Below are 18,442 nucleotides of genomic sequence, written 5' to 3' on the forward strand. Positions count from 1 at the left end.
GCATCCAGCAATTGCATACGAGATTTGTTAGCTATCAATTCAACACTTACTGGATCCCCACTGATATTAACTTTCTAGTCTTGACCCTATACACAGGAAAAGCCTGTTTGTGCCTGCTCATTCCATCTCTGGTCACAGCAGAGTCCAGCTGGGAACAGAATTAAGACCCTCTGCCCTGACAACCTCTTCAACCTCCTTATTACATAATTGAGGCTCCAACAGTTCATCTCATTGGCATATACTGGATGCTAATAAAAGCACAAGGAATAAAGATAATATTCATATTGATAACAATTGATATACATAGCGTTAACATTTAAGGATGAGTCAGAGAGTTTACAGATCATACCAAACATACCACCTCTAGTTGTAATGTTTTAATTTAACCAATCATGGCATCATGACTATGGTCCACCAATGGAGAAATTAACAAAGGCTACTGTCAGAACTTTCCTATCTTCTGCAGGAATAATAAATGCTGATTGCTTAATTTGCAAGGATGAGGATCATCTGGTAGGTCCAGATGTTGACATGACAATTGGGTTCAGCAAGTCTTAAGAGGTCCATCAGTGTTTAACCCAATCAGAGGCTGTGAAGCAGACCACTGGGATTTTGGATGTGCTTTGCATTAAATACACTTGTTTCTCTGATGCTCAGTGTGAACATCACAATATGCTATCTGATAAAAAAGGGGTCTGCTCTGTATAGCTGGATGGCATAAAGCAGTGATGGCCTGTGATGGCCAGTTCGCAGTGTTCGCCAACGAACACATGCGGGCTGCCATCTTAACTCACAAGTCCAGCGATGCCCAGGTAAGCCCTTACCTGTGCCTGTGCCGCGAGCCGGTCTGAAACAAATGCGGTCACCGGGAGCAGGCAGTTCCAAGAACAGCCCGATGAAGGCCCCCAGCGGCTGTTATCGGAATTGCCTGCTCCCGGTGACCTCATTTGATTTCAGACCGCCTCGCGGCACAGGCACAGGTAACGACTTACCTGTGCATCGCCGGACTTGTGAGTTAAGATGGCAGCCCGCATCTGTTCGTTGGCAAACACTGCGAACTGGCTATCACTGGTGATGGCTAAACTCCGGCACGCCAGCTGTGGTGAAACTACAACTCCCAGCATGCTCCATTCATTTCTTCGGAGTTCTGAAAAAAGTCAAGCAAGTCTGCATCTTGGGAGTTTTAGTGTTACCACAGCTGGAGTGCCGGAGGTTAGCTATCACAGGCCTAAAGTAAGCCAGTGTGAGTAGGAAGTATTTGATATGAATAGGGAGAATTCTGGATATAAAATAATAATAGCGTCTAAGACTTTTTACACAACAAGGTTATGAGTTCTGGCAGAGAACAGCCTGCCAGAGCTCTCTAGATCCGGCATTGGCAGATGTTAACGCATTGCCCGCCAGTTCCATTGACTATCATGGGGACCTGCAGAGAGTAAATATGACAGGATTTGGCCGGACAAAAACATCTGTGTGCAGTGCCACATCCAGAGAGGTCCGGCAGGCTAGTAGGAACAGTCTGCCGGAGCTCATAATGCTAGTCTGAAACTAGCCTAAGCCACAAGTCTCGATATTACCTTAGGACTCATGAACACTATCACAAAGCTTTTAGGAAATGATTCCTTTGTACAGTCCGATGGAACATGTCATATATTTTTTTTCTGATGGAGTCATACAGAATCTGAGAGACTTTAATGTGTCTGTATGAAATCAGATGCCTATAGTGGCCTCATACACCTATATGACAGCTACATTATGGCGCCATAGCACAGCTGTGTGCCTGAGCTCTAACAGTGAAAATAAATTATCTAACGGGATGCAGACATAATCCCTTTGCCTCCACCATATGACATTATTGTATTGTGTGGCTTTTGATTTCTTTGGTTAAGAAGATAAATCTTTCATACTGACCCGTATATGAGAGGCTACGTTTTTCTAGTCAGGGGAAAGATCTCTGGGGGGATCCAAAATGATTATGACTCAGTTCCTGTTGCTGGACTCCTATGAACTGTGCCAGCAAAAACAGCACAACAAGATATACAAATAAATCTGCTTATCAAAGTGACACATTGCTTCATTGGCAAAAAATATTACAGTTCAGTCCCATTTAGAGATGAAATTATCAGCAGTGTTGATTTTACAGAACCAAGGATACTCTAGACCGCAAGGCATAAGGACACCTTACAGCTGTAAGGGGACCAAGCGGAGGCTTTGCACTTCATAGTAGACCTCTAGAAACATATATTAACTGTACACACATCTTAAATAAACTCTTTAAATAAGGAAATACAAAATGTACAAATTTACAAGAAGCCACCTTCTCCCAAAGACTACTATCTGCACCCACATTCTGAGACTACCATGCCCTCATATTTGAACTTGTAAGTAACTACTCCTGCATCCAGATACAGGATGGAAATAGGATCCAGTTTGGTTGCTACACAGCAAGCTTTAGATGCCTTTTGTGAGTTTTTCATATGGATCAGAGTTTGTACAATGGCATGTTTAGTTGGCGTGACATTTTCTGTTAAGGGATAGGAGCAAACACCTCGGCACTCATAAGCCTCATAACCTGCTGGAGCAATGATCCATGAGTCCCAACCAATTTCCTTGAAATTGATGTAGAGTGAGGTCTTCCTGCAAGTGTTTCCCTTTGCATTTCTTCGAATGCGAGAACTGGCATCATAGATAATGTTAGACCTCATCTGCAGCAAGGACTCCTCGCTTGGCATGTTACCTATCCTGCCAAATTCTAAGTTCTCTTGGCCTACTTCCTGTTCGTGGCTTATCATCTCATTCAGTTCCTCCTTTTCTTCTTTCTTTTCGCTGCTTTGATCATCTGAAAAAACAACCAGCAAAGGTTCATGCTTGGTTTCTGGTCGCACATCTATATCCAGCTTTGAATCCACTGCACCTTCGAGGTCAATATCTGGATTTTGTAAGTGAACTTCCAGCAAGCGGGTAGTGAATTCTGACCTGCTCCAGCGAAGTACACCCTCAGTGATGTCAAACATTTCCCATTCACTGACTGTTTTGTATACCAGCCTGGAGGCCAGTTCCACCACTTTCCTCTCTCCTTTATCATTGCTGCGGATTTCAAAAACAGTAATTTTTCTGCTCACCGCTTCATATGGCACCCTGTCCCTTGGAACCAATATGTAGAGCTTAAGTTCAGCCATTACTATCGCTTCATGGTGGGGAATAGACACATTGAAGAGCAGAGGGTATTTCTTCACCTCTGGGACATCGCTGTATGGCATGGAAAAATCTGTTTAGAAGATATATATATATATAGATTAGAATATGAGCCAAAATAAAATTGTCATAAAACTGTCATATCAATAGAATACATTTATGGTAATTACATTTATAGGTCTTTATAGTAATACTATCCAGCCATGTCTATGAATGACCCATGGGCCAGTCTACAGTTGAGGACGAGCCATAAAGAAAGAAAGCCACAGATTGGACAACATGGGGGAGATTAATGAAACTTTGTAAGGGTACTTTCACACTTGCGTTAAAGTTTTCCGATATAGAGTTCCGTCCTAGGGGCTTAATACCGGGAAAAAAAATGATCAGTTTTATCCTAATGCATTCTGAATGGAGAGCAATCCGTTCAGGATGCATCAGGATGTCTTCAGTTCAGTCACTCTTACGGTATTTGGCCGAAGAATTTTCTCCGGCCAAAATTCCAGAACACTTGACGGAATTCCGGAACCGGCATTAATTTCCAGATCTGAAATGCATTAAAAATTGAATAATGCATTGAAATGCATTAATGCCGGATCTGGCACCAAGTTTTATGGCAAAATGGATCCGGTTTCCCGGTCTGCGCATGCGCAGACCTTTAAAATGTGGAAAAATAAGTACCGTATTTTTTTTTTATGGATAACACCAGAGAGACGGATCCGGTATTTCAATGCATTTGTGAGACGGATCCGCATCCGACGGATCAGTCTACAAATGCTATCCATTTGCGCATGGATTTCCGGATCCGGCAGGCAGTTCCGGCAATGGAACTGCCTGACGGATCCTCACAACGCAAGTGTGAAAGTACCCAAAAGACTGTCTATAAAATATGTGGTGTGATTGGTTGTTATGGACAGCAAAGACTCTAGACCAGGCATCCTCAAACTGAGGCCCTCCAGCTGTTGTAAAACTTCAACTCCCACAATGCCCTGCTGTAGGCTGATACCTGTAGGCTATTTTGGCATGCTGGGAGTTGTAGTTTTGCAACAGCTAGAGGGCCGCAGTTTGAGGATGCCTGCTCTAGACAGTCCACAACTTTTTTGGCAAATTTTACTACTTGAAGTGGTTGTAGTACTTCTAAAGATGTAATTTGAGTCACTTAACACGATAGGGACATATGATGGCTCCACAATGTTTCATAGCATTTTGTTCAACACTGAGTGATGATATTACGGCTGATCTGTGTGGTATGGACCCAAAATATGGCAACCATAGCTCGCCATGGGTTCATACCTTACCTATTTGTGCCTCTGACTTTACATGGAGGAACACAGAAATTTATTCCAAATGAGGTCTGAAAAATGAAATGTGGGACATGACTGGCTGTTATGGGTAACTAAGCCAGTTTTCCTTTACACTATTTTGGATAAATCTAGCTCACAGTTTTTATTTTTTGTCAGTTTTATAAATCTGCTTTCCATGTGCCGCTTTCAGAGCTTGTGTACAATACTTGGCATTGCATAGGCCTTTCTCTAAAGCTAAGGACTTCATCCAGGCATGGCTATCGTATGGGTGAAACAGATACAGCTCTATTGATTGTGCATGGGTCAACAGTTTTGCTTTGTTTCCCCTCTTTTGATAATGGATTCAGCTGTAGAGAAACGGACCATTATTATTATGAGTGCCTCCATTAATGTACTATGGGTTGTATATCAATAGTAACTGATCTGATTGGATTAAAGGGGTTTCATGGAGTAGAATATAGATGACCTATTCTCAGGCTCAGTCATCCTTATTTGATTGGTGGGGTCCTATATCTGGCACCCCTGCCGATCAGCTGTTTTAAAAGGGCCATGGCACTCTGGTGAGCTATGCTTGATAATACAGCCCAGGTCCATTTGCTTCACTAACCTGCACACCGGCCATGTGACTGATGAATATGACATCACTGGTCTAGGAAGAGGCCACAGTGCTCACCAGAGCATCACTGCCTCTTCAGACAGCTGATCATGGCGGTGCCAGGAATCGGAACCCCACCAATTTGATATTGATGACCTATACTGAGGATAGGTCACCAATATTATACTCCTGGAAAAACCTGTCAAACAATCTCACATATTCAGATTGTTAGCCCATTATTATTATTATTATTATTATTATTATTATTAGCCTATCTATGACAAACTTGATATGGTTTGTGTAATATTCAAGCATAGTCAGGAAAATTCAGTGACCCTTATATTAAAGCAAACATAAAGCAGATGTAAGCCTATTATAACTAATTAGCAAGGTATGATACCAAACTGTGTCTGACAACGAGAAACCTCCATCTATGATGACTATCCCACAAAAAATCGAATTGACCCTGCCCACCCTGGTAGTTGCTAACAGCAGGTGCCCTGAAATAGTCCAGCTGAATAGACAGGTCTGTTTAGTGTCTGTTCTCACTGCCCCGACTCAGTCCCGTGCTGTTAGCACCTTTCCTGCCTGAGAACTTGTATGCTCAACATTCACACACTTGTTTGAAGCAGGAGAACGTATGTATTTACAACATATGGTGGTGTGCCTTAGATTAAAGCATCTGCAGAATTGACATGGTGCCACAGATCGTGCATTGTGGAGACTCTTCGCTAACAAATAACATACCTTGTGAATTGTTAGACCTCAATCTCTTAGTTCAACATGATTTCCATATGCAGGAAATTATTTCAAGTAAACTACATTGTCTACATACGTAGCCTGCAAAACTAGATTTCAGATGTTTGGAAAAAAGTTGTATCTGACTAGATAAAAGAAGGTCTAGTCTGTACATAGAGGAAGCAGACTGGCCATTTATTCACTCCAATATTCATGGTAATGGAAATTAGGAAATTATTTGAATGTAAGTTGTAGGGTGAAATATTTTATCCAGAGATGTCCACAGAGGTGGGAGATCCAATAGAAAAAAACTGCTCATCTCTCTTTTTAGTCCTGTTCACCAATGACCCATCCAATGTAAGAGAGAAGACCACCAAGCACCAAGTATCTCATACCCATTTATTAATGTCCTTGGACAGAGGGTCCCCACCAATGGAGGAGCTGGAAGGGGCTTTGGAGTAATATCTCTATTTCCACAGGCTCCAAAGCACCAGCAGGAGCTTCCCATATGTTATGTATGCTCCTTACTCTATCACTTATTTTTAGCCTTCTCATAAAATCATTCTTCTCTTTGTTTCTTAAGGTCCCTTTACACTGCTAGATAGAGCAGATGATTGTCGGGAAGAAAAAGAGAATTATGTTGTGTGGGTCTTTGTGGATGTGGCAATACCAAAATACGTGGAGGGGATTAAGGCACTGGTTGGGAGTGGAAGTACCATCATGGAATGAGGTGATTGGGACAATGAAGGCTGTCCTCTATTTGGAAAGATTAGAGGTGGAGCAAGACAAATAACGGTTAATTGAGAAATTCATTAAGAAATGGAGTTTCGTAGAGAAGTTATTGATTTGATTGCGAAATCAAGGAGCTTATGGCCCCATTCAAGTTGACTAAATGATACCTGGAAGCGCAACTTGCAAATAGATTGGGGAAGTTGGAAACATAATTTGGCGCAAGGGATCTTCAGGTTTGAGGTCTGATGGGCACGTTTACGAGTGGCATACTGTGACCAATAGTGTCTCAGATTAGTGTTCCTGGGTTGGGTGGTATTGGGAGGGGGGGGGGGGGTTGGGTCATGGGTGGGGGGGTGGGTAGGATGTGGAGATAAATAAATTGTGAAACGTGAATTTGAGAGCTGAGCAATGACATTTCCCTGTACAATAATATTTGTCACAACTATTGTCATTTATGACTTGTACTTGCATATTTATTGTATGGAATCTTTCACTTCAATAAAGAGATTATTTAAAAATACGTGGGGGGGGATTTTATTTTAGTAATTTTTTCCATTGAACATTGAAAAGTGTTTTTAATAGAAAAAATATGTATCGTATTTTTTTACTTGGAATTTTTTGCATTTAATAACTTTTTCAAACTTTTTTTAACCCACAAGGGGACTTTAATGGGCAAACATTTGATCGCTTCTATCATTCTCTGAACTGCTTATGCACTGCAGAGAATTATGCTGTCACTGCTATACTGACAGTCACCAATAGGCTGCACCAGAGAGCCGTGGCCAGCTAGGATACCCTGCAGGCGGGGCTGGGGTCTTAATTAAGCTCCAGCCTGCCATGTACAGACATCGATCTCATTCGTGGGGTGCTGACGGGAGACAGAGGGGGTCTACTCCCTCTGTAACCACTTATATGCCACAGTCACTATTGGATGGGCGCTTCTGCCAAATCGGACCAATAGAGAAGGAGCCCAGCTCTCCTGTGAGAGCCGAGCCCGTGAAGTGCTTATTCTAGTCCTAGAACACTGATAGTCTACAAATAAAGCCCCTTGCCGTAGAAACCGTTATTGGCGGTCATTAAAGGGTTAAAGGGGTTGTTCAGCTTTTATTAAAGGGAATCTTTCACCAGAGACCTCCTGATGAAACTGTTTGCATAGATACATAGCGGTGGTTCAACTGATTAAAACACAGTTTTTCTTTCATTGATCCAAGGCTCCATTCCCGAGTTATAATACTTTATCTTAATATGCAAATTTGGCCTTTGGTGCAATGAAAGCATCACCATTGCTCTTGTTGCAGTCAAGCTCCACTCCTTCTCTGCTTTGATTGACAGGGTCAGGCAGTGGTAAAGCAGCCAGAGAAGGGTTGGTCACAAAAAGAAGTGGATCTTGGGTGCAACTAGAGCAATGGTGGCAGTCTTAGTGCATTAAAATATCTAATTTACATATTAAGAAAAAGGGTCATAACTCAGCTCATAAAAAATAAAAACAGCGTTTTAATCAGGTAAACCGCAGCTATGTTTATACAAACAGTTGGATAGGGAGGTCACTGGTGACAGATTCCCTTTAAGTGTGGGCTGACACCCCACACCTTGCCAATCATCTTTTTGAGAGCAGCTCTGGCACTAGAAATACAGTAGGTCCCGGAACTACAGAGTACTGTCAACAGTAGAGATTGTTACTGCAGCACTGCACGCATTGAAGTCCGTGGGAGCAGCGCTACACCCAAATATCTGATTGATCGAAGTGCAGGGTATATTAGTAATGCCAATAGGTTAAAGTAGCACTCCAACAAAAATTTGTAATTCTGTGACCTGTTAGAATGGTACGTACATTTTCTTACCAGTGTCTGTATTTATGAGTTATCCCCTCTCTTCTGATCCTCAGCTGTGTCATGTGACCAGCAATCAGAATTTCCAAATAACACAGCATCTTATGGGTGGACAGGAAGTAATTTTCTTTATGTATTCCTATGACAGCCTCAATGTCGGTCTTATAGGAATGAATAGAAAAGTAATTGACTTCCTGTCCTGTATCAGTTGGAGAGGAAAAGAGCTAGTCACATGACACAGCTGAGGATCAGAAGGGAGTTTATAACTCACAAATAAAGTCACTGGTAAGAAGATTACCTTCACTAATGATTACATCATGTACCTTTCTAACAGGTCAGAGAATACAAATTTTTCTGGGAGTACTGCTTTAAGTGGATTGGGAGACCTATATGTATATGAGGTCAAAAACTAATAACTCAGAAACATGAAGAACGTTATAGTGGAGCTGATCACTGGGACCAGTAGGGTGTAGCTAGTTGAATATAATTCAACCAATCCCTGTCACATTACCAATGCAGTCTAATCTGTAGGCAGCGTTTTATAGAGCAGAATGAGCTGAGCAGATTGATACATGGCTTCATGGGAAAAGTTTTAGCATAACATGTCATTTATCCATTTAACTCTCTGCTTATTCTGGGCTTAGGAGTCCAGTGGGCGGTGCTATCAGTGATTGACATCTTCCTTGTAAGAGTGTGCTGCTGTCAATCACTGATAAGACCACCCACCGGACTCCTAATAACAGAATGAGCAGAGATTTAAATGAATAGATGACCTGTTACACTGAGTATTTTCCTATGAAACTGTATCAGTGTTGCTCAGTTCTTCCTGCTTCATTACCTGCTGCCTTCAGAATTGACTGCCTGCTCATTAGTAAGTTTGTAACTTAGTAATGCCCATAGGTTAATTGGATATGAAGCCAAAGAGCCCAAGGACACACCTTAATAGAACATGATGACTATCTGGATGGAGCTGAAGACCATCTAGAGGAAAACATGTAGACTATCTGGATGGAGACATGAAGACTATCTGGATGTAGCTGAAGACTATCTGGAGGAAGACATGTAGACTATCTGGATGGAGACACGAAGACTATCTTGATGTAACTAAAGACTATCTGGAAGGAGACATGAAGACTATCTGGATGGAGCTGAAGACCATATGGAGGGAGACATGTAGACTATCTGGATAGAGACATGAAGACTATCTGGATGTAGCTGAAGACTATCTGGAGGGAGACATGTAGAATATCTGGATGGAGACATGAAGACTCTCTAGATGTAACTAAAGACTATCTGGAGGGAGACATGTAGACTATTTGGATGGAGCTGATCAGTTGAACCAAGAGGGTGTAATTGCTTGAATTGTTATGGCATGTAGAAGAGAATGGATATCCTTGGAAAGCACATATCGACAGCGATCAAAAATGATCAGCAACGAGACTGTCTTTGTTAATTACAACAAATAAATGACCATATGAAAGCGATGAAACAGTGAACCGCTAATGCAGTTTTAATCACAATCAGATCTGGAGCCTGGAAAGAGAGAGGCCCAGCGAGGTTCTTGTTTGGTTAATTGTGGAAATGGTCACACATCAGTGCTGTTACTGTAAACCAGAGGAAGGGCTTTATGACTAAACACATTTATGGGGGAAAGAGTGTTGTCAGCTGCTGTCTGACTGTTTGACTGGGGGTGCACTGGGTTATTGACGAACTGTACACATATCTGATATACTAGCAGGTAATTCCGAGGTTACACCGCCATCATATTTTGTAAAAACATAAGAACTTGGCTCATGTCAAAGAAACAGTTTATATCACTGAGGTTTGTAAATATTGGAGCCAATATAAATATCAGCAGATTAAGGCTACATTCACACGACGTATGCGTTTTGCGATCTGCAAATTAAAACGGATGATGTCCGTAGGGTATACATTTTTTCCACGGTTCCACTGTAACAATGCCTATCTTTGTCCGCAAAATGGACAAGAATAGGACATGTTTTATTTTTTTGCGGGGCCACAGAGCGGACATACGGATGTGGATAGCACACGGTGTGCTGTCCACATTTTTTGCTGACCCATTGAAATGAATGGGTCCGTATCCTATTCACAAAAAAAAATGCAACAGACACTGAAACAAAATACGTTTGTGTAAATGTAGCCTTAAGGGGTTGGCCACTTTCTGGCTACTTGTGGTCAGTGTGTAGGTAAGATGATTATATGGTACTTACTAATATAGCCTTATCCATATTCTGTGTTATTTGCTGTATTTCATAAGCTATGCCCCCTTGTTAGGCAAATCTTCTGTGCAGTTCACAGTCCTGTCCATAAAATGGCCGCTGATGGAGGGTCATGTGACCAGACAGATCACCTCCATGTGATGTCTCCTCCATTTAAACACACTGCACCTGCACTAAACTCCCAACAGTGAAGTGCAGATGACAGGTGCAGTGCATTTCAATGGAAGAGGCATGACATGGAGGTGATTTTCCTGATCACATGACCTTCCATCAGCAGCCATTTTATGGACAGGACCTCTGTGGTGTGGACAGCACAAAAGACCGCAAACAAGGGGGAATGCATTATGAAATATAGAAAATGGCACATCATTTCAACAAAGGCTATATTAGTAAGTGCCATATAATCATCTTACAAATATGGTCAAAAGTAACTAGAAAGTGTCCATCAACTTTGACCTCACATGATCTAGGCGATGCTCAGCCCCATTGAAGTGAATGCTGCTGAGGTGCGATTCCAAGCACAACCTCTACACTGTGTACGGCGCTGTGCTTGGTGAGCTGAGAGAAGGCCACAGCACTACTGTGATTGCCGGTGCCTTCTACAACAGCTGATCAGCAGTGGTCCCAGGTTTCAGACCCCCACAGATCAGATACTGATGACCTCATCCATAAAAAGATCTGGAAAAAAAACATTTAAGCTTATGAATGAATTTCCAGCAGTCAACAATGAAGGTTCAGCTGGGTGTTACCTGTTGGGAGTGTGTCCCTGCACAATCTGACACTGGCAGCTCTGATTGGATAGTGTCAGACACTCCAGGGACTGGTAACATCCACTCAGATCTTTATTGCAAACGGCTAGCAATTCATTCATAAACCTCTGGAAGGAATAATAGAGAAATTGCACAAAATAGAATCATATGAATAGATGCCCCAGAATGGTTATTCCATGGGGAATGCAAGTAGTTACTAAAACAGACATGTCAGGAGAGGTGACGGGTCCCCATTAAATGAATAAAATACAATCCGGAAATATTTCCCACAAAAATTTATATGAATCTGCTCAACTCCTCCTGCTCTATAACACGCTGCCTTCAGATTGGCCTGCTGGTTCTGTTTAAAGGGAATCTGTGAACCCGATTTTGGACTATTATCTACAATGATACATGAGTAGAACTTCAGATAAGGAGTCCAGATCATTATATTTTATTTTCCTGCTGACCCCCGTTCACCTGCTGTCAGCGCTTAGTGCTGCACTGAAATGCACAGTCCAGACTGCTGCGCCAATATAATAGAAAGGACTAATGTGCACATGCGCAGCAGTCCTGACAATGTATTTCAATGCAGCTCTTAGCGCTGACAGCGGGGGACCAGAAGGCACACACCGGCCTAGACAAATCAAGGCCATAGGGAGACATTTATCATTTGTGGTTGCTTTTGTGGTCAGTTTTAAGTCTGTCTTTGCTTTACGTGTCTGCACCAAATTTATGAAATGGTGCACCTTAATAATATATTTGGCTTGAGCGCAATGTGGTTTACACCTACATGTGTTAAAGTAGAGCAGGGGGTCTTGTGGCGTGAAGTTGCAACTTTTTTGCAAAAGCCAGACATAGTAAATGAGACATAATCCAGGTCGAATCTCACTTTTAGTCCTTAAACATAAGCCACTGTGAAAAGTGATGAGGATCACCAAATGTTGCAAAAAACATCACAATCGCCATGACTTGTGACTTTTTTAAGCCACATAACAGACGTATCTGATTTGATAAATGTCTCCCATAGTTCTTATTTATATGACCTTGATCAAATTCATACAAAGGCCTCCATATTGTCTCATCAACCCCATTGGCTTTCAAGGAAAACCAAGAGCCTTTGTCTGAAAGTTGTAGTTTGATAGTCTGTTTTATATGTGTTGTATGGCAGATTGTTAGAGTGTTATTTCATTAAATGAGCAGGAAAGTAGAAGGAATATCTTTACATATCATTTACAGTAAGGCCACACTTACATATGGCCATACTTAGCAGCAAACATATGGCTAAAAACCTTGTTGCCCTATAGTTTTACCATAAGTTGGCACCATTTCTAAATACTTACTAGGGTCCAATTTTATTGCATGTAAACAGCATTTAACAGTCGAAATCCATGGCAATTTACAGTAAAACTGCACTTCAACAAGGAGCGGCTGCTCTTTGTGGCCTTATCCTTAGGATCTAGCAGTCCCTCTCTATGTGACAATGTAATGAAGAGTCCCAGGAAACCATTGACTACTTGCACATAGTTACAGTCTCCACTTGCTGATTCAAAACACTACGGGCAGGTTTATTTTATGTGATGTGTCATTCAGTCTTAGGAGAGGCTAGTTTTATACTGTTTCCTAATGAGTCAGGCTGAATTAGATTAAAATTCATTGGCCACAATCGACTATAAAAACCACAAGCAGAGAAAATACCAAAGGATCAGCAGATTTGGGGAAATTATATTTTGGGTAAATTCGTAACAAGACAAGAAACTACATGAGATGTCATTCTCATTCACGATAAATGATTCATAATTAAAGGTTTTACCATCAAGGTCTTGCAGGTTTACCACCAGTCAATGATGGAACCGCACTAACAACTTTGGTGTCATCTCCTAGAAGCTAATCACTGCCTATTGAAGACTGTCCTTCAGAGAGATTCACATGATTAGGTAGACAGCCTCTGTAATGGGAACAGACAAGAAAGTTTTCTCTAGTGATAGGTTTCCAGACTGCGTCTCATCCAGCTACACGTTTCTTGTGCCAATTCTCTAAAAAGGAGCCCATGGATGATACAATGGTCCTCACAATCCAACAGAATGTTCTGTTACTCTTAGAAAGTGCTTTTAGAAAGTCCTTGGGAATACAGTCTGATGATCGCAGCTCAGTCCGCACACTTTTCCCAAGTCCAATAAAACAAACTAACGAGCTGCAAAAAAAAAAAAAAATGTAATGTGTCAAAAGTAGAAAGACTGGATTTGACAGGAACCGGCCTTGGAACATAAAATCTAGTTTATTATTCACTGACAACCCTTAACCTCCATAGGGACACCAACGATGTGTGACGGCAAACAATGAAAAAGTTTAATTCCCAGGTTCTGTCCACAATAACCTCCCAAAATCTCAAATATTAAGGGGGGAGGACATACATTTCTAGATATTGCTAGAATGTGTGAGACATAGGGGGTCATGATTTTTTTTGGTGCTTGGTCTATAGGAATGCTCCGAGTAAGGGGAAGCAGTACTTAACTTTTCGTTTACTCCATTGTTTGTGCAATTGAAAACCATTAGTGCTTAGGGTCCAGGAATATAATAGCGTTAATGAGATTTTGCATGCAAAGAAATGGATGCATGATGTCCATGTAATATATTTATCGAGTGTACTGTACTTTTTCAGAATGTATAGCCCGCTGGGGAGCAAGAGTTTAACCATAATTAAAGACAGACGTGCTGTATCATACACTTACAGATTTATTCTGGGGGAAAGCCAGCCTGACTCTGGAAAACACCCTTTGTGTTCTAAAACTAGGGTTAATATGTAACTACCCTCAAGTGCATATTTAAGGTTGTACATTGATATGTAATCTGACAGCGCATATCAAAAGTATACCACCCACACTAGTCCTACTGTTAAACACACTGTAAATCCCTCATCACCCTTCTCTATTATTCACACAGTGGGTTGAACGTGAATGGGAATTCTTACATTCCTTGATGTTGTTTCTTAAAATAATGGGGGGAAAAAACAATTTCAATTGGAAATAATAAAATGCCTGGATATAATTTGTGATAAAAGTTTGCACTTGCATATGTGCGTCAGCTAAGAAATCAAGTTGAACTGGCAATAGACAGTAAATGCAAACTGGCATTTTATATAAAGTAACCATCACTGGTGTGACTTGACGCTCCAAGGCCTCAATGCAAAATCTGTGGCATGATCATGATATAATAATGATGTATCTCACATAACAAGCTGGACCCTTCAGACACCATAACCCAGGTGTGACTACTAGCTCTGCACCTACTATAGCTACGTGACTGATAATAGCTGAAACCATTAGTGTCCATTTCAGCCATTTTAGGTTATGAAGGTCTGTACAATGTCCTTTGATCTTCATACAAACCAACCTCAGAGAAGTATAAGGAAAATATGAGTTTTCTTTATGGAAAAGTTTTGATTTATGCCGGAAACCATTGGCTCAATAATCCATGAGCTTTGATTGGTATTGCAACTCCATAATATTCACCTAAACGAGGCTGAGCTGCAATACCAGGCACAGCCCGTAGGTGAAAGTGGTCCCTTTTTCCAATCCTGTACAACAATTTTAAAAGTTGTTTTTGATGGCCGGTCTACAGAATGCTATCTGTCTGATGACCGTTAAAAATGGGTTGGTTCCTACGAAATGCTGAGGAAAAGCAGGGAAGCTTCTTATGCTGTAAAAGCCAGTGAAAATGGTGCCTGGGTGATCCTGTGACCATCCTCTGGGTGTTTTCAGGAGGGTTGGGGGAAAAAAAAGCCAACAATATTAATGAGTTATTTTTTAGCGGACGTTAAAAACCAATGTTGGACGGATGACAAATGACAAAAAAAACAGACGGCCGGGAAATGGATAAGAAAAATTTGTGACACATGGATGAAAAAATGGCCACGAAGAACTAACAGCTTAACCATTTTTAATGGTTGTTTTTACTTCACTGTCATGTGAATACAGCCTAGTACTATATTTATGGCTTACGCTTTATGTATAATGTTAGAATTGTTTTGGATTACTTTAGTTGAAGAACATTTGAAAACTTGAGTAAGTCAAACTGGATTCCAAAAAAAAAAAAAAAAAAAGCATTGTATTGCAAATACCCAACTGTAACCTCCAGCAAGAAGTTTAGGTGAGGCCTTTCCCACAACAGAATGACTTTTATGTGAGCCTGGAGAGAGATGACTTGATATAAGAGATGAGAAGCAGCTGGAACTATTGTATAAAAATCTCTGATAGTTTGAAGGTTTTGCTTTTGTGAGCAAATAAATTGTGAAATGGTTGTAGGGTTGGAGATATTCTACTTTCATGTCTCTATTTAAGAGAAATGGGAACTTCTGAGGAAATTTCACATGTACAAGCCAACTGAGGTTAACTCTTCCATTGCAAATTTTTTATATAAAGAATTATGTCTTGCTTTTCTTCAGTGTTGAGGGCCTGTTAGGTGACTAAGAAAAACAATATATACGTGAAATATGAATTTTTACCTACCCTAGGATGTTTATGCACCTTCTTTGGATGTCATCTATAGTTTTGCAATTATACGTTTCCTTTGGATTTCAGTGTGGAGGACTACCGTATTCCTCTGTAAGTAGTACATTAATTAAGAAAATCCTGTATATGGAAAACTTAGGACTGTACATGAAAAAAAAGCAGAACAGCTGAAATGAGCTACACATGTGGTCAAACCTTCAGGGACCTTGTTTTCTAATGAACCAATGTCAAAGAAGATTGTGGGATGTCTGCTGTTGTGACAAGTTAACTAATCTGCCCCTTTTCTGAACTATACAGTTTGCCCAGACTTCACCATCATTTCAAGAGTTCCTCGGTGGATGTGCATGGCGGGCTTCATTTCAGAAGGCATTTCTAGAACTAGCAAGAGCATTTTATTTTTTAAAATATTTTATTGCCAAGGAGGCACAGAGCTGAAACCTTTAAGAGAAATATAAAAATTGCTAGCAGAATTTCAAAAATACAACTAAATTTCCCAAGCCTTATGCTACGAGATAATCTTGAATTTCAAAATATATACGAAGAAGTCATTCTTTTGGATTGTTTGGCAGAAAAATAAAAATTTCAATGAAATGCTCCAAGTAAGTTTATATCTGTGCCTTACCTTCATTTTTGAAGCTGCGTATAATGTTGGCTGAAGGCATTGTGGTTCTGTCCATTGCAAACTTGTTGTAAAGTTCCAGCATGTACTCTGGTGGCTCCACTTTGACAGGTGCCTGCACTGGGATCCCGGAAAGGTTTAAGGTCTTCAGGAAGTCATCTTTCATAGTTTCCAGCAAGGAGTTGAAATCGACCCCATCCTGTTCAGAGAGGACTTCGTCATATAAAGGCAAATCATCTTCCAAGCCCATGATGGGACTAGTGGATACGCCATGCACCAGTAAACTTAGGACCACGTAAACCCGCAGGAAGATGGGATCCATGTTCAGTGGTTGCTTCTGCTCCAGAATAATCTCAGCTGCCAGTGGTGTCCGGTGTGTCTGTTTTAATCTCTTGAGGGGACAGTCCTTTTGTCATCTGCAGTTGACAAGTATGGAAACACTCATCTAAAACTTGTGACCATTCTCTCTCACACATACACACTCCTTGCTCTCTCTCTCTCCCTCCCTCTCTTCTTCCCTTTCAAAAACGCCAGGTTTCACTAATTTGATAACATGTCCCTACAGCATCCCAGCTTTCCTTATCTCCCACACTAGAAGCGTCTCACCAGATTTCGCTGCTATCTCTGAATCCCACTTTTCCTAATGAGCATTTTGTAAACATTTCCATATTCTGACACTGCCTGCGAGATAGGCCAATTTTTCTCTCTGCTACAGAGGAAAAAAAAAAAAAGTTTGCCCTTGTTCTGCAGCTAAACTTCCCTGTTGAAGTCTGCCAAAGATTTCCTCTGAGAAGTTTTATGTGATTTTCAGCTAGCATGCAAGAAGCATGTATAGGCTCAGAGTGAATGAAAATATTTTTTCCAGGACAAATTTACATTACTGCTAGAAGCTGTTTTTATGAAAGGCTATACGTTAAAGCTTTAAAAAATAATTGGATCTTCCTCAGAAGAAGGATGGGAAACGTTTTTTGTCTTAACTGTAATATTATGGAGGTCACAACCTTATTCAGGGATGCATGGGCCTGCAAGTAATTTTCAGCAAATGAGACCTTTTATATGACAGATTTTCAGCAAATGAGATCTTGGTTATATGACTGAATTTGTTTGCTGGTGAGAAAGACAACTCCCTGAATAGATGATCTTTCTTCTGTATGGATATAAGTAAATATACCCATAAATAGGGTTCTCCTCTTTCAGGATGTGTTGCAATGTCCTCACCATTTTAAAGAGCCGGTAAACCTTAAACCACATGTGTACTCATGTAGAGTTCAAAAATGTACACAAGAAAAGTCTCAGGGTGACGATATCTAAGGTAATGTTGCATGTTTTAGGTTGAAATGTTTGCAAACACTAGAAAGACCTCCTGCTAATGTCTAAATGTAATGTCTAAATCACGCCAACGTCTACCTAATACACGATACGTGAACAGGACAACTCTTCTGCATAAGGTTTTGTTCACATCTGCATTGGAAATGCAGCAACCCATGAGGGGCCGGAAGGGAGGATGGGAGTGATAGTGGCTTTGGCTGTCACAGTGAATCACAGTGGCTTTCCTCACAACATTGCTCCCTAGGGCTGTTCAGTGAAAGGTAGAATCTATGGCAGACAATAGTACTCTTGCAATGGTGGTCTTGTCCACTGCAGGACACAGGGTTTAGAATAGTGTTGGGCGCAAATATTAGAATCGCGAATATTAATCGTGAATACGGCACTTCGAGAATTCGCGAATATTTAGAATATAGTGATATATATTCGTAATTTCGAATATTCTAGATTTTTTTAAATCAGTAACCTCCCTTCTTGCTTGTGGGCCAATGAGAAGGCTGCAATGTCTTTGTCTGAGCTTAGCAACATCCCTAGCAACCAATAGGAAAGCTGCCTACTATCTGAGAGAGACAGCAGTGTTTTTGCTGTGCTCTGTGCTTTCCTGCGT

At 41.0% G+C, this 18,442-nt stretch overlaps 1 protein-coding gene across 1 annotated transcript; it reads right to left on the bottom strand.

Annotated features, from left to right (window-relative positions):
- Positions 1-1,049: 1,049 nt before the first annotated feature.
- On the bottom strand, positions 1,050-17,197 carry BMP10 (bone morphogenetic protein 10). Its single transcript, XM_044283113.1, has 2 exons — positions 16,513-17,197; positions 1,050-3,268 (listed from the first exon to the last, which is right to left on the bottom strand). The coding sequence occupies exons 1-2, from the start codon at positions 16,829-16,831 to the stop codon at positions 2,334-2,336; spliced, it is 1,254 nt and encodes a 417-aa protein (XP_044139048.1). The 5' UTR covers positions 16,832-17,197; the 3' UTR covers positions 1,050-2,333.
- Positions 17,198-18,442: the final 1,245 nt, after the last annotated feature.

Source organism: Bufo gargarizans, chromosome 2, assembly GCF_014858855.1.
Source record: "Bufo gargarizans isolate SCDJY-AF-19 chromosome 2, ASM1485885v1, whole genome shotgun sequence".
Lineage (NCBI taxonomy): Eukaryota > Metazoa > Chordata > Amphibia > Anura > Bufonidae > Bufo > Bufo gargarizans.

What these genes read in the sequence shown, in the direction of transcription:
- BMP10 (XM_044283113.1), bottom strand. Translation starts at nt 16,831, where the DNA reads ATGGATCCCATCTTCCTGCGGGTTTACGTGGTCCTAAGTTTACTGGTG. An exon ending in ACGCAGCTTCAAAAATGAAG is followed by an intron (nt 3,269 to 16,512) that starts GTAAGGCACAGA and finishes TCTTCTAAACAG; the next exon opens with ATTTTTCCATGCCATACAGC.